At 53.6% G+C, this 12751-nt stretch overlaps 1 protein-coding gene across 4 annotated transcripts in view; it reads left to right on the top strand.

Annotated features, from left to right (window-relative positions):
- Positions 1-12751, top strand: part of EHMT1 (euchromatic histone lysine methyltransferase 1) — a 71051-nt gene that overhangs the window by 41475 nt on the left and 16825 nt on the right. For all 4 annotated transcript variants that reach the window (XM_032866341.1, XM_032866342.1, XM_032866343.1 and 1 more), the window contains 3 exons: positions 4411-4533; positions 9333-9434; positions 10983-11087. In XM_032866341.1, coding sequence (XP_032722232.1) covers positions 4411-4533; positions 9333-9434; positions 10983-11087 — 330 coding nt within the window. The remainder of the gene's footprint in view (positions 1-4410; positions 4534-9332; positions 9435-10982; positions 11088-12751) is intronic.

A 12751-nucleotide genomic window follows, 5' to 3' on the forward strand; every position in this document is an offset into this window, starting at 1 on the left:
TCCCGGCATGTCCTGGCCCTGCTCTCAGCCCCACAGCGGCTTCTCTGGCTCTTTCTAGATTCGTTGTTGTTGTTCCCGTTCTACATTCAGTTTTTAATATCAATTACTGACTTTAGAGCGTGGAAAGGCTTGGCCCTGGCGCACTCGCACCGCCCGCTCCCCAGTCTCCTCCTTTTTTCATGTCCCAGTGTTGCCGAGATCAGTGGGGAGCCCTTGTGTTGGGCGGTCCCGTCAGTACTTTCCGGGCTGGCCGCAGTGCCGCTGCCAGTGGTGACTGTCGTGTGCTTCTGTTGTCTCTTGGCCTCCTGCTGATTCATTTCTAACCCTCTGAACACGCTGCCTCCTGTCTCGTGTCACCTGGAAGCCCTGTTGCTTGGTCCTATGTCCTCTTTCTCTGGGCCACGCCTTCCCTGACCCTGGCCCTGTGTTGGGTCCCCTGTGTGCTGGAGACCAGTTTTTGGCCTGACCGTGTATCTCCGGGTGCTTCAGGAAATCTCTGACCCACTGGTCTGAGATCTCCCTGCGATGCAGTGGTCTTTTGACTCCTTTGGGGCATTTGCTGTGTCCTTTCATGTCCCTTGTTCTGGGGTTTCTGGATGCCACCTTCTCGTCTGCCCTCTGGAGCCCCTGTTCACATGGTCAGCCTTACGGACTCGTTCTCTGGGCTTCATTTCCCGTTTGCTTGCTAGGCCGTGTTCTTGACTCACCCTTCAGCTCCTCTGGGGAATTCTCATCTGTCCATCACGTCTTGAGACCCAGTGCCCTTTCTTGCTCCTTTTTCGTACCTCTGTTCTTCCCTTGTTCCTTTGAAGATACTACAGTAATTCTGAAGTTTTATGCTTATCTGTTCATTTTGGTCTTTCTTTTTAAAGGTTTTCCTCAAATGCCTGATGATTTGTCTTTTTTCCCATCTAAAGCACTAAAATGCTGGCGGCGGGTCCCTGCCTCATCACTGTCGGGCGTCCTGCAGACATTGCTGGCTGGAGAGGGGTGCGTGTGTGCGGGTGGTCTCCTGCGCGTGCGTCTGTGGGAGCTGGAGGTGCCGGGGTCGCTGTCCTCCCTCAGCCTCACCTGTGTGGCTGTCCCCACTCGCCTGGAGCGTTTTCGCATTGTTCTGACCGGTGCTGATGGACGTGGCGGTTGTGGGCTGAGCAGGACACGATCGCGCTGACGGTTGCGCGTGTGTCTTACCGTAGACCCACTGTGAGTGCGGATCTCTAGCTCCCTCTCCTGCCGCAGAGCCGCTGTGTGGATGTGTCTTGTTAAGCAGCATGTTGCTGGAAGGTTTAAAAGCTCAGTCTGATTATCTCGGTATTTTAATAGGAACTTTTATTTTAGATAGTATTTATTGTAATCCTTAGCATTTAAATATGTATTTGCTGTTTCATATTGTTCTGGTTCTTAATCTTTTCAAACAAATATATATTTTTTTAATCTCCTTTTTGGCCTTCTTTTGGGTTGAATTCGCTTCAATCCCCTCACTTCCTTTCTCTTCACTCACTCTTCTTTCTGGCCTCCAGAGGTCACTCTATGGTCTGGCGTGCAGGCCTCCTGCCTTCCAGCTGGCAGGACGGGGGGTGGGGGGCGGTGGCGCAGACGCCAAGGGGAGGAGAGACGGCCTTGCCCTGTGCAGCGAGCTTGAGCCACTTCCGTGGGGAGGCCCCTGGAGGCCTCAGGTACAAGTCCAAGAGAAGCCTCGCCGGGCTCGGCTGCCGGGCAGCCTAGAGAGCTGCTCATAGTGGCCGTGCAGGGGTGGGTTCTTGGCCGTGACCGTGATGGGTGGCTGATCTGACAGAGAATGGCAGCTGGCATGGCCGTTGGGGCAGTGACCACGGGTGCTAGTGCTCTGGGGGTGAAGGCTGGGGGTCAGCACTCCAGTGGGACACTGTCTTGTCCCCGCTACGAGGAGTTGCAGAGGCGTGGATGTGGTCTGTGCTTTTTCGAGGGTCGGCTAGAGGCCCAGTGCTGTGTGGGACCTGTGGCAGGACGGGGCCGGGACAGGGACAGGGTCGCCTGATGGTCCTGTGTGCCGTGCAGAGTTGGGTGAGGGGCTGCCCAGGCTCCTCCTCATCTCAGAGACCGGCGTGGGGGCTTCTTGAGAGATGTTTCCCTGGATTTGGGATTCTGGGTTGCTGGTTGTTTTCTCTCACTTTGAGGAATGATTCCACGGTCTTCTGGCTTCTGTGCTTTCTTTGAGAAGTTAGCTCGGTCACTGCTTTGAGAGGACCTGTTTTCTCCTTGGCGCCCTCCCCCACCTTTTTTACCGTTAAAATGTGTGTGTGTGTATGTAAGTTGCATACGGAAAAGTCCTTAAGATGTAAACGTCCTGTTGGTAAGTAATCATGAAGAGCACCAGGTCAGGACACAGTCCTGCCCATGCCCCTGGAGGGGATGGCTCTCCGGGCTCTCGCTGTGACAGCTCCCTGCGTCTCTGGGGCTTGATCACCGTGTGGCTCACCTGTGTCCGCCACGACGCTTTATGCTCCTCGAGGCACACGGTGGGAATTCTAGTGTGTCTTCCTTTTAGCCTAGGAGCAGAAAGCCTGCTTGTGCCTGTGAGCACAGGGGGCCAGGTGTCTGTGCTCTGGTCTGGCCCTGCCCCTCCTGCCCTTGTGGGAGGCACTGTCCTGGCAAAGTGTCTCTAACCCCACACCTTGCACTGGGCAGGCTCTGGCTCTGACCCCCTCCCCGGTCCCACGGTGGCCCTGAAGCTGCCGACCGGGGCCGCTGGCCTGCGCTCTTCTGGGTGCCTGTGCTCTCGGGGTTTGAGGAATGTTCCTTCACGGCCAGGAGCGCCTGTGGAGAGCGGTTCTGAGATCTCTCCCTCCTGTTCAGCTTTTGGCCTGAGGCCTCACTGCGAACAGGTCTTGTTCCGCTCGGACCCCAGGGGGCTGCAATGTGGCTTGCGCTGCCGCACGTGGCCGTCTGGGTTTGAATGACGGAAGGACTCGGAAGGAGGTGTGTGCTCCTTAAGACCCGCTCCCTGTCCTCACCGTTCTCCCCGGTGGGAAGCTCGTCATTGCATGGGCACCTCGTGGTTTCACTCACTCTCCTGTCTTCTCCCCCCGCCTGGAGCTTCTCATGGATTCTTTGGCTTTGTTTCTCAGTCATCCTCCCCTTTTTCTGGTGATGATCATTTTCTTCTGGTCCAGCTTTTGTGGCGTCAGTTCTGGGTTGTCTCTGTGTCCCTGTGAGGGCCTCTGTCATGTGTTGCCCCTTTCAGATGGGCACACAGGGAGTTGGTCGTAGGTCCTCAGACCTGCCCCCCACATCTCGGCCTGGTCTGACCCTGGTGTAACCGAAGTTCAGGGGCCTGGTCCTCTGACCCCTGACGTTCTGTTGGTGCCTAGTCTCCAGCTCTGCCTGTGGCCCCCAGCCCTGTTCTGCCTTCTGGAATTCACCAGAAGTCTCGTTCAGAGTTCCTGAAACCACCTCAGTCCCCTGCTTTCCTTAAGTTCACCGCTCTGGATCTATTTAAGAAGTTTTTTTGTTTGTCTGTTTGTTTTTTAAAGTTGTTAACTCATTTTGTTACTTTTGTTTTTAATTACAAACAGTAAAAGCAATATTATTCTCAGCCTTTTCCCAGTAAATATTTATTTTACGAACTAAATACTAGGTTCTGGCACATCAGTTTAAGGAAGCAGGCGGTTTCACCCCCATGGGGAAAAGCTTTTAATTGTGAGACACCCAGTTTGCTTATGGCACACAACACATTTTAAAGTTGGACCTTCTTAAGTTCCAGACAGACTGAAATCTACGTATATTTGCTGGACCGTTAACTTTTCAAGCACATACTCTATTGGAAGCGTTAGAGATTGCTTTGAAATACTTAGTATCGGAAATCAGCTTTTATCCTGCTCACTTTGGGAAGCATTAGAACAGCCAGAGAAAGAGGCCAGTGAGTCCGGTTGTCCTGTGGTCTCTGCCCGGCTACCAGCCAGGGCCTGCTGAGCAGCCCCCTCCACATCCCTCCTTTGCCTGCTTGCTTTTGTTTTATTTTTTAAAGATTTTAGTTACTTTTGACAGAGCGCACGCGTGTTCCTGCCAGTCGGGGGAGGGGCAGAGGGAGCAGCGACTCCGCTGAGCAGGGAGCCCGATGTGGGGCTCTGGCCACCCAGCTGCCCCTCCTTTCCTTCTTCAGAAGGTCATGACTTCTCATTTCTAAAGGTATTGTCGCTGATGTGCTGTAAACATTTCCGGTTAAGAAAATGTCCTTCTTGAACTGAGGGTTTGATGGTAGTGGAATAATCACGCTTTTGAATTTGGTTCTAAAGACTCAGTTGCAGTGAGTAGAAATGATTTGAGCAAAGCTCATGAGGTCTTCCCGCTTGCAAGGGTCTGAAGTGTCCAGGTGCCAGGTCGGGGTGGCACTGGGACTCTGGACGCACCTGAACTGTCCGGTTTCACTAGGCGGGCGCGAATATTGACACCTGCTCGGAGGACCAGAGAACCCCGTTGATGGAGGCCGCAGAAAACAACCATTTAGACGCAGTGAAGTACCTCATCAAGGCCGGGGCCCTCGTGGATCCTAAGGTACGCACCCCTTACGTGTGGAGGTCCCTCAGCAGGAGGGGCAGGGCAGCTTCCTTGTGGGGGCGTCTTCAGGGATTGGCAGCACCCGGCGTCCGCCTGCTTGTCTGGAAGTAGTTAGTAGTTCACCTTGCCTGCTTCCCAGTGTGTCTGAGGAAACGCTGGTGCACACTGGCTCTGCCGTGCAGAGGCCTCTAGCTTCCTTCCGTTTGTACACTTTCCCTCTTCTGACTTCCACTTGGAGCAATTAGCACCCCCCGTGAAAGCATCCAGATCAGGAAAGAAGTAAAATGATCTCTGTTCATTAAAGGTATGGTTTTTATATGATGAAAAATCCTGAAGAATTCCCATGAAAACCAGAACTAATAAATGCGTGTAGAAAAGTTATAAGATACAAACTCAGTGTATCTCTGTACACTGAGGTGAACTATCCAAAGGGGAAATTAAGAATTCCGTTTATAATAGCATCAAAAACAGTAAAACATAAGGAATAAGCGTAACCAAGGAGACAGAGACTTGTTCACCGAAAACCACGGAACGTCGCTGAAAGAGAGGAAAGAAGACGTGAGTATGTGGAAACGCGTCCCGCGCTCACGGGCTGAAAGACCGAACGTCGCCAAAGTGTCCGCAGGCCGGGGGCGAACCGCGGAGTCCACGCGACCCCTGTCCGAGTCCCAGCGCCATTTTTAGAGATGGAGAAAAACCAGTCCTGACATCCCTGCGGATCTCGGGGACCCTGAGCCCTGGGAACCAGCCTGCAGAGGAGCGGAGCCGGAGGCCTCCCGCTTCCTGTCTCCGGACCTGCCACGGCGCTCGCAGTCAGCACAGCGCAGCGCTGGCCTGGGGACGGACGCGCGGAGCTCGGAGAGCAGGGCCCAGAAACGAGCCCGTGGCGATGGAAACCAGTTCCCGGCGGAGCCAGCATCACTCGGTGGGAGGGAAGGGCAGTCTTTTTAACAAATGGTGCCGGGAAAGTGGGATCTTCACGTGTGGAAGTGTGGAAGAATGCAGCTGGGCTCTTCTTTACTCTGCATTTAGTTACTCACTCAAAATGGATCAAAGACCTAAACATAACAGCTAGAACTGTAGATCTCTTAGAAGAGAAGAAGAAGGTAGATCTTCATGCCATTCATTGGGTCTGACAGTGGTGTCTTGGATATGACACCAATAGCACAGATAATAAAATAGATTTATAATATTTATATTATAAGCCTGTAAAATAGATAAAATAGATAAACTTAATAAAAAATAAAACCTTTCTGTGTCAGAGGACACTAAGAGTGTGAAGAGACAACCCACGGAATGGGAGAAATAGTAATCCTGATGGAGAATTCCTATCCAGAATGTATAAAGAACTTCTACCACTCAATAACCAAAATCCAGCCCAATTCAAAAGTGGGCAAAGACTTTGAACGGACATTAGTCCAGAGAAGGTCTGTAAATGGTCAATTAGCACATGAAAAGATGCTCAATGTCACCAGTCCTCAGGGAAATGCAAATCCAAACCACAGGGAGATGTCACCTGGTTCCCTTGGGGATGCAGTTACCTAAAACCAGGAAGTAAGTGCTGGCAGACGTAGAGAAACTGGAGGCCTTGTGCACTGCTGCTGGGAATGTAAAATGCAGCTTCTGTGGAAACCGGTTTGGTAGTTCCTCAGAGAGGTGCAGGTGGAACTGCCGTGTGATCCGGCCCTTCCAGTCGTGGGCATCTGCCCAGAGAAACAAGGCAGGGCACGAGTGGGTGTCTGCGCTCCCATGTTCTCAGCAGCCTCATTCGCAAAGTGAGGTGGCGGCGGCCCCACCGTCCGCCACAGAGGGACGGGTTAGCGAAAGGTGGCCTGTGCGCGTCATGGGCACCGCCCAGCCCTAAAGGAGAAGGAAGCCCCAACACCGGAGAAGGGCTGAGACGAGCCTGTCCCAGAGGGACACACCCTGTGGGATAGGTGCGAGTGAGGACCCGGAGTCGTCCAGTTGAGAGACTGGGAGTGGGTTGAATAAAGGTCACGGGGGCCGGCCGGGGCGGTGTCCCTGCCCAGTGGGGGTTTGTAGGGTCCACAGTGAGGGCCGCAGGACGGCGAGGGATCACTGCCACCAAACTACACTTAAAAACGACCAAAATGGCAAGATCTTTTATCTTGTACATACATACATATGTAACTACAGTGAAATTGTAAAAATGATCTTATAGTTTTCTCATGAATACACATTTTTCCAGCCAGAGACTTAGACTGTTCATAGTAATTTATCAGCTTCTTTTTTTCCATGAGATTATCAGTGTTTTTCTATTAAATACTGTTTTATAACATTATTTGAGGTGGCTGCATTGTATTTCATGATGCAGTGGTATCACTTTTAGTCAAATTTGCTTATTGCTTAGTTTTTTTTTTTTTTTTTTTTTTTAAAGATTTTATTTATTTATTAGACAGAGATCACAAGTAGGCAGAGAAGCAGGCAGAGAGAGAGAGAGGAGGAAGCAGGCTCCCCGCGAAGCAGAGAGCCCGATGTGGGGCTCGATCCCAGGACCCTGGGATCATGACCTGAGCCGAAGGCAGAGGCTTTAACCCACTGAGCCACCCAGGTGCCCCTGCTTAGTTTTTTTTTCAATTTCCTTTTTTTTTTTAAGACTTTATTTATTTATTTGACAGAGAGAGATTCAGCGAGAGGGAATATAAGCAGGGGAAGTGGGAGAGGGAGAAGCAGGCTTCCCACCTAGCAGGGAGCCAGATGTGGGGCCTGATCCCAGGACTCTGGGGTCATGACCTGAGCCAAAAGCAGACGCTCAACCAACTGAGCCTCCCAGGCGCCCCCGTTTTCAATTTTTTAAAAGATTTATTTATTTTCAGAGAGCGTGCGAGCATGAGACCAGGGGGAGGGGCAGGGGGAGAGAATCTTTCAAGCAGGCTCCCCGCTGAGCGCAGAGCCCGACATGGGGCTCCATCCCAATGACCCTGAGATCATGACCTGAGCCAAAACCAAGAGTCGGACACTTAGCTGACTGAGCCACTCTGGTGCCCTGTGTTTTCAGTCACCGTTATACACAGTGCTCCAGGTAGCATTTTTTAAGCTAAATTTTTGCACGTTTGATTTCTTTAGGACATATTTCTGGGTGTGGAATTGTTAGATTGAAATGTTGAGGTGTGTATTTTTTTTTTAAATATTTTATTTATTTGACAGAGACAGTGAGAGAGGGAATACAGGGGGAGTGGGAGAGGGAGAAGCAGGCTTCCTATTGAGCGGGGAGCCCAGTTCGGGGCTTGATCCCAGGACCCTGGGTCGCTGCCACTGGGTGGCGGGCCCCTGCCCCCAGGAGAAGATAGCCCTGTTCAGATCCGGGTCGTGTCAACAGGGGAAGGTTTTGTGATACTCAGTACAAGGTCAGACAACTGAGAACACTTGAAAATAAGGCAGGCCTTTACACCAACAACCATACATTTTTCTATTTATCCTACAACTAAAATTTATTTTTTTTTCAAATGGTTATTATTGTTATTTTTTAAATTTAATAGACAGAGATCACAAGTAGTCAGAGAGGCAGACAGAGAGAGGAGGAAGCAGGTTCCCCGCTGAGCAGAGAGCCCGATGCGGGGCTCGATCCCAGGACCCTGGGATCATGACCTGAGCCGAACGCAGAGGCTTTAACCCACTGAGCCACCCAGGCGCCCCCATACAACTAAAATTTTAAACGCCAGTAATGTGGGGTTTGACTGGGTGGGTTTTCTTGAGAAAAGCAGGTTACTGACTAACTTCAGGATCGGTAAGAAGTGTTTATCAGTGTGTATGTGAAAATCTCAGATTACTCCTCAGAGGGTCAGAAACAGGGAAAAAGAAGAACTGAGGAAATGTCTGTACAGACAGGAGCAGGGGAAAGGCAAAGAGAGACACTGGAAGGAGAAAACGGCGCAAGTGTGTCTGCGCGGGTCCCTGGGACTCACGGCCAGGAAGAGTCTGTGTGTGCAGGGCCCAAGCTCTCTGGTTGGCACTGAGCCTGGCTGTGCAAACCAGGATGCAGATGGTGCCCTGGCCCTCCCAGGACCCCTAAGGCTCTCCTGGAGCTTCCTGGCTCTGACCTCCACAGTGGAGGGTCGCCTTTGTTTTGTTTTGAGATGCTGCAGTTCATGGTACCTATTTAGCGCGCTTGAGGAAACAGAGCTGAAAGCTAATGGGGAGATGGGCCTGCAGCCACAGGAGGCCAGATGCAGGCAGGCGGCCCCTCTGACGTGTGTTGGCCTGCAGGGCAAGTGTGCCCCCGTAATGGGCCTCTGCTCTTCTCTGCCATTTATTATTTTTAAATTCTGTGGCACAAAGACCGTGATTATGGAGTTATTAGCACTAGTCTAATGTGCAGTGGGGCCGTTATCTCTTAGAGGCCCCAGTGGGCATGGGGCCCTCTTGTCACGTGAGGAGTGCAGGTGCCTGGCACAGGCCTGGGGGCTGTGTTGGAATAGAGGCCATGGTGCTGCACCTGGCCACATCGAGAAGCCCGGGGTGTGCCTGACCCTGACCGGACCGTGGGAGAAAGGAAGGGATAGGCGCTTGACATGGTGTCCCTGCAGGTGTGTCTTACAAGGTGAAGAGGCCTTGCCCCATTGGTGTCCGGAGCTTGGAGTCTGGAGCCCGATGGACGGGGCTTGGACCCCAGTTGTGCAGCCTCTGAAAACAACTCCACCTTTCTCTGCCTGGGCTCCCTGCCATTCTAGAAGGTGCCTCCCTAGTGTGGGGAGCAGAAGTTCACTGTGGTGCTGCGCTCGGCCGTGCCGGAGGTCACGGGCTTTCTCTGGGTCTCAGTGGTGCTTGTGTTGCAGGACGCAGAGGGTTCCACTTGTCTGCACCTCGCTGCCAAGAAAGGTCACTACGATGTGGTTCAGTATCTGCTTTCGAATGGACAGATGGACGTCAACTGTCAGGTAACGCTACCCCCGCACTTAAGGACCCTCCACCTGGCCACCTGGTCAGTGACCCCGTTCTCCGTCGTAGCAGTGGTGGCCCCTCCCCGTTTTCTGCAGCCCCCTTGGAAGGCCTGGCCTCGCCCCCGCGGCCGCCTCCCCTGCCTGACCACTGGCTATTCTGAACGCTCACCACCGGCTCAGCTGCCCGGCTGGAGACTTCTCCCACAGCATCTCCCTGGGCTGACCTGCCAGGCACCCTCCCTCCCGTAGCCATCTTCCCTCCCAGCAGCTGTCAGGGTTCCACGGCAGGGTCTTTACGTACGTGTGGCCCCGGCCTGAGGAGGTCGCCTGTGCATCTAGTGAGTGGCTCAGAAGAGCAAGCGAGAGCATTTCCCTCCCACTTGCTGAGACGCAGACCGCTCCCCTCCCCTGTGACTTGGCCCTGGAGAGGCCATCTGGGCTCACAGGCCCTGTCCCATCTTTTTTAGTCCAGCCATTGCCTCCAACCCAGCTCCAACAAGCCACCCTGACAGAGACCCTCCCCAGTGGCCCAGATAGAGTTCCCTGCCTTGTGCCACCTGGCCTCCCTCTGCTCTCACAGGTCCACGGGCTGGACCCCTCCCGTTTCATTTTCTGTCTCCCACTTAGTTCGGTTTACTATGTTCCTGGCCCGGGTTCCCTGTGGTGTGCTTGTCCCTGTTGTGCCCCCAGGGCCCAGGTAGTGCCCTCAGCCAGCCGGCAGGGATGGCCTCACTGTAGTCATGGGGGCCGCATGTCTCCCAGAGAGGTGGCAGCTGGTGGGGGAGGGACAAGAAATCGTTGGGGACGTGTTGGGGAGGGTTGAGCTTTCTGCCACCAGACCATGTGTCAGCAACGTGATACTCATTTCCTGAAGACTTGCCTTTTTCTGGTTTAAATAAAACTACCCACCACCACTGAATAAGGAGACAGGCCTGGGTTGTGGATGGTAGAAAGCCAGTTCGTCAGAACCATGACAGACCCTAATACGGTCAGCCTGGGCAGGCTTTCTGCTTCCTGCCCTTCAGGAAGAAGTGGGAAGTGGGCACAGCCTCCGTCAGTCTCTGGGGTTGGATGTCTGGCCATCTGCAGGTTGGCAGCTGGTCCTACTTCATGCTCGGCATCTGTCTGGGTCACGGGGGCCGGTGCTTCCTACCAGCCAGACTGCCGCTCTGGGAGGGATGGTCTGGTCAGCATTTCTTGGTCCTTACGTGGTCCAAGTAGGTGTCCTGGTGGTGACTGCCCAGCAGGCTGCAAAGGGGTGAGGGCACCTGGCGGATCTGTCCGTCCCCCTCAGAGCCGAGGTTCTGGCTGCTTCCTGCACTCACTGAGGCACTGGGGGCTGCACCCTAAGCCTTGGTCTCCTCATCCACAGAATGGGGACTTGGACTGTCTCCTGTCTCCTGTAGTCATCTTACAGGTCCTGAGTGAGACCGCTTCATGATACTTGCCTGCAGAGCTGTAATGGATTGTGTGTGTGTGTGTGTGTGTGTGTGTGTGTGTGTGTGTGTGTGTGTTGTGTTTTTTGGCTTTTTTTTTTGAAATTAGGATGACGGCGGCTGGACGCCCATGATTTGGGCCACGGAGTATAAGCATGTGGAGCTCGTGAAGCTGCTGCTCTCCAAGGGTTCTGACATCAACATCCGGGATAACGTGAGTCTCTGGCTGTCACTGGCCCTGAGCTCCCCCAGGGAAGCGGATCCTGGAGGAGGGTGGAGGGACCAGGGTGCACAGCGCGGGCAGCTGCAGCTTCTCCTTCTTGGAAGCCTGACTGCAGCTCTGCCCTCTTCTTTCATGTTTTCCGCGGCCCCGTGGACCCGCTCTGGCTTCCTGGGGTGGTTTTGTGGGTTGACAGTTGCTGCATGTAGACAGGGGCAGGGGTTCCTGAGACCTGCCCTGTGGATAGTACCTGCCTTTGGAGAGGTGAACCTGGACTGCGATTGCGTCACTGACTGCCATGTCTGCGGTCAGGGCCCGGGAGCCCAGGGGCACTCCATACCTGGGCAGTAGCAGTGTGAACACTGTCTTGGGAGGAAAGAAAGGGAGCCACCATGTGCCTGGACCGTGAGAGCTAAGGTGCTTGTGTGGATGGGTAGTTTTATGGGGCAGATTTGTTTTCAGAAAACAGGGTTTTGGGGCCAACGTCAGAATATTTGCCAGTTCCCCTGGGAGTAATCTTCCAGCCTGTGTATCACACAGCAGGTGGTTGTAGTTAATTATTTTATTATTTTTTAAAAGATTTTATTTATTTGAGAGAATGAGGGAGATAGTGACAGAACATGAGCGAGTGGGGAGCTGAGGGAGAAGCAGACTCCCCGCCGAGCAGGGATCCTGATGAGGGGCTCCATCCCTGGACCCTGAGATCATGACCTGAACCGAAGGCAGACGCATAACTGACTGAAACACCCAGGACGCCCCTCTAGTTAATATAAAAGGGCTTTTCTTGGGAGGTCTTCAGGGACCCGCTCGGGAACAAGGCAGAGGGATGGGGTCCCAGGGCGGATGGACACGGAGTGCCCTGCAGAGCTGTGTCGGCTGCTACAGAGAGTCACCCAAAGCCGTAAATGGAAAATGTAGCATAGACTCATTAAACGGATAATGAAACAAGAAAGCAGCTTATGGTGAGACGTGATTTTTGCAAGCATGCCATTCAGTATGGCGCGAGTCATGTGGAGCCCGAGTGCCCAAGGTAGGGAGCCGGGTGGTGAGCGGGACGGGCTCACCCGATCCCTGCTTGAAGAAGGTGGGGCAGTAGCAAGCACCACCGGATCACTCACTGTGGCTGCTCGGCTCTGGGACCTGGCCCGAGTCTGCGAGCCGGTCCTACCGGCCTGAAACCGGGAACAGCAGCACAGAGGCCGGCATCTGGGCCTGCAGGTTGTGGCTCAGCCGTGGGGTGTTTCTGTTTGTGTCCTTAGAGCTGGTGTCAGTGCAGTGGTGCTGCCTGTAGGGACCCAGGGGCTGGGAGGCCCAAGGCAGCTCTGGGTGAGGGGAGAGGTAAGGGCCATGATGAGGTCCAGTGTGGCTGCCGTAGGGACCCGTTGTGCTCTGTCCTACAGACACTTTGTGACACATATCGCGCAGCGTCCTTCGAGCGTGGCCGTGGCCGTGTGTCCTTGGCGGGCAGGATGTCAAGAGTGTGTGGGTGCAGAGCGGCCCACGGCCTCATAGGGCCTGTGGGTGTCAGTGCCTGTGGTGCTGGAGGTTCTCAAGAAGCAGGATTGACTAAGCTGCATGTGTGTTGTTCCTGTGACAAACAGCTGTGTTTTTTCGCCCTAACAGTTGTAGTGATGTGTCCGTGGCGCCCCCTGTAAGGT

This window comes from Lontra canadensis, unplaced genomic scaffold (assembly GCF_010015895.1).
Source record: "Lontra canadensis isolate GAN:19392208 unplaced genomic scaffold, GSC_riverotter_1.0 scaffold30, whole genome shotgun sequence".
NCBI lineage: Eukaryota > Metazoa > Chordata > Mammalia > Carnivora > Mustelidae > Lontra > Lontra canadensis.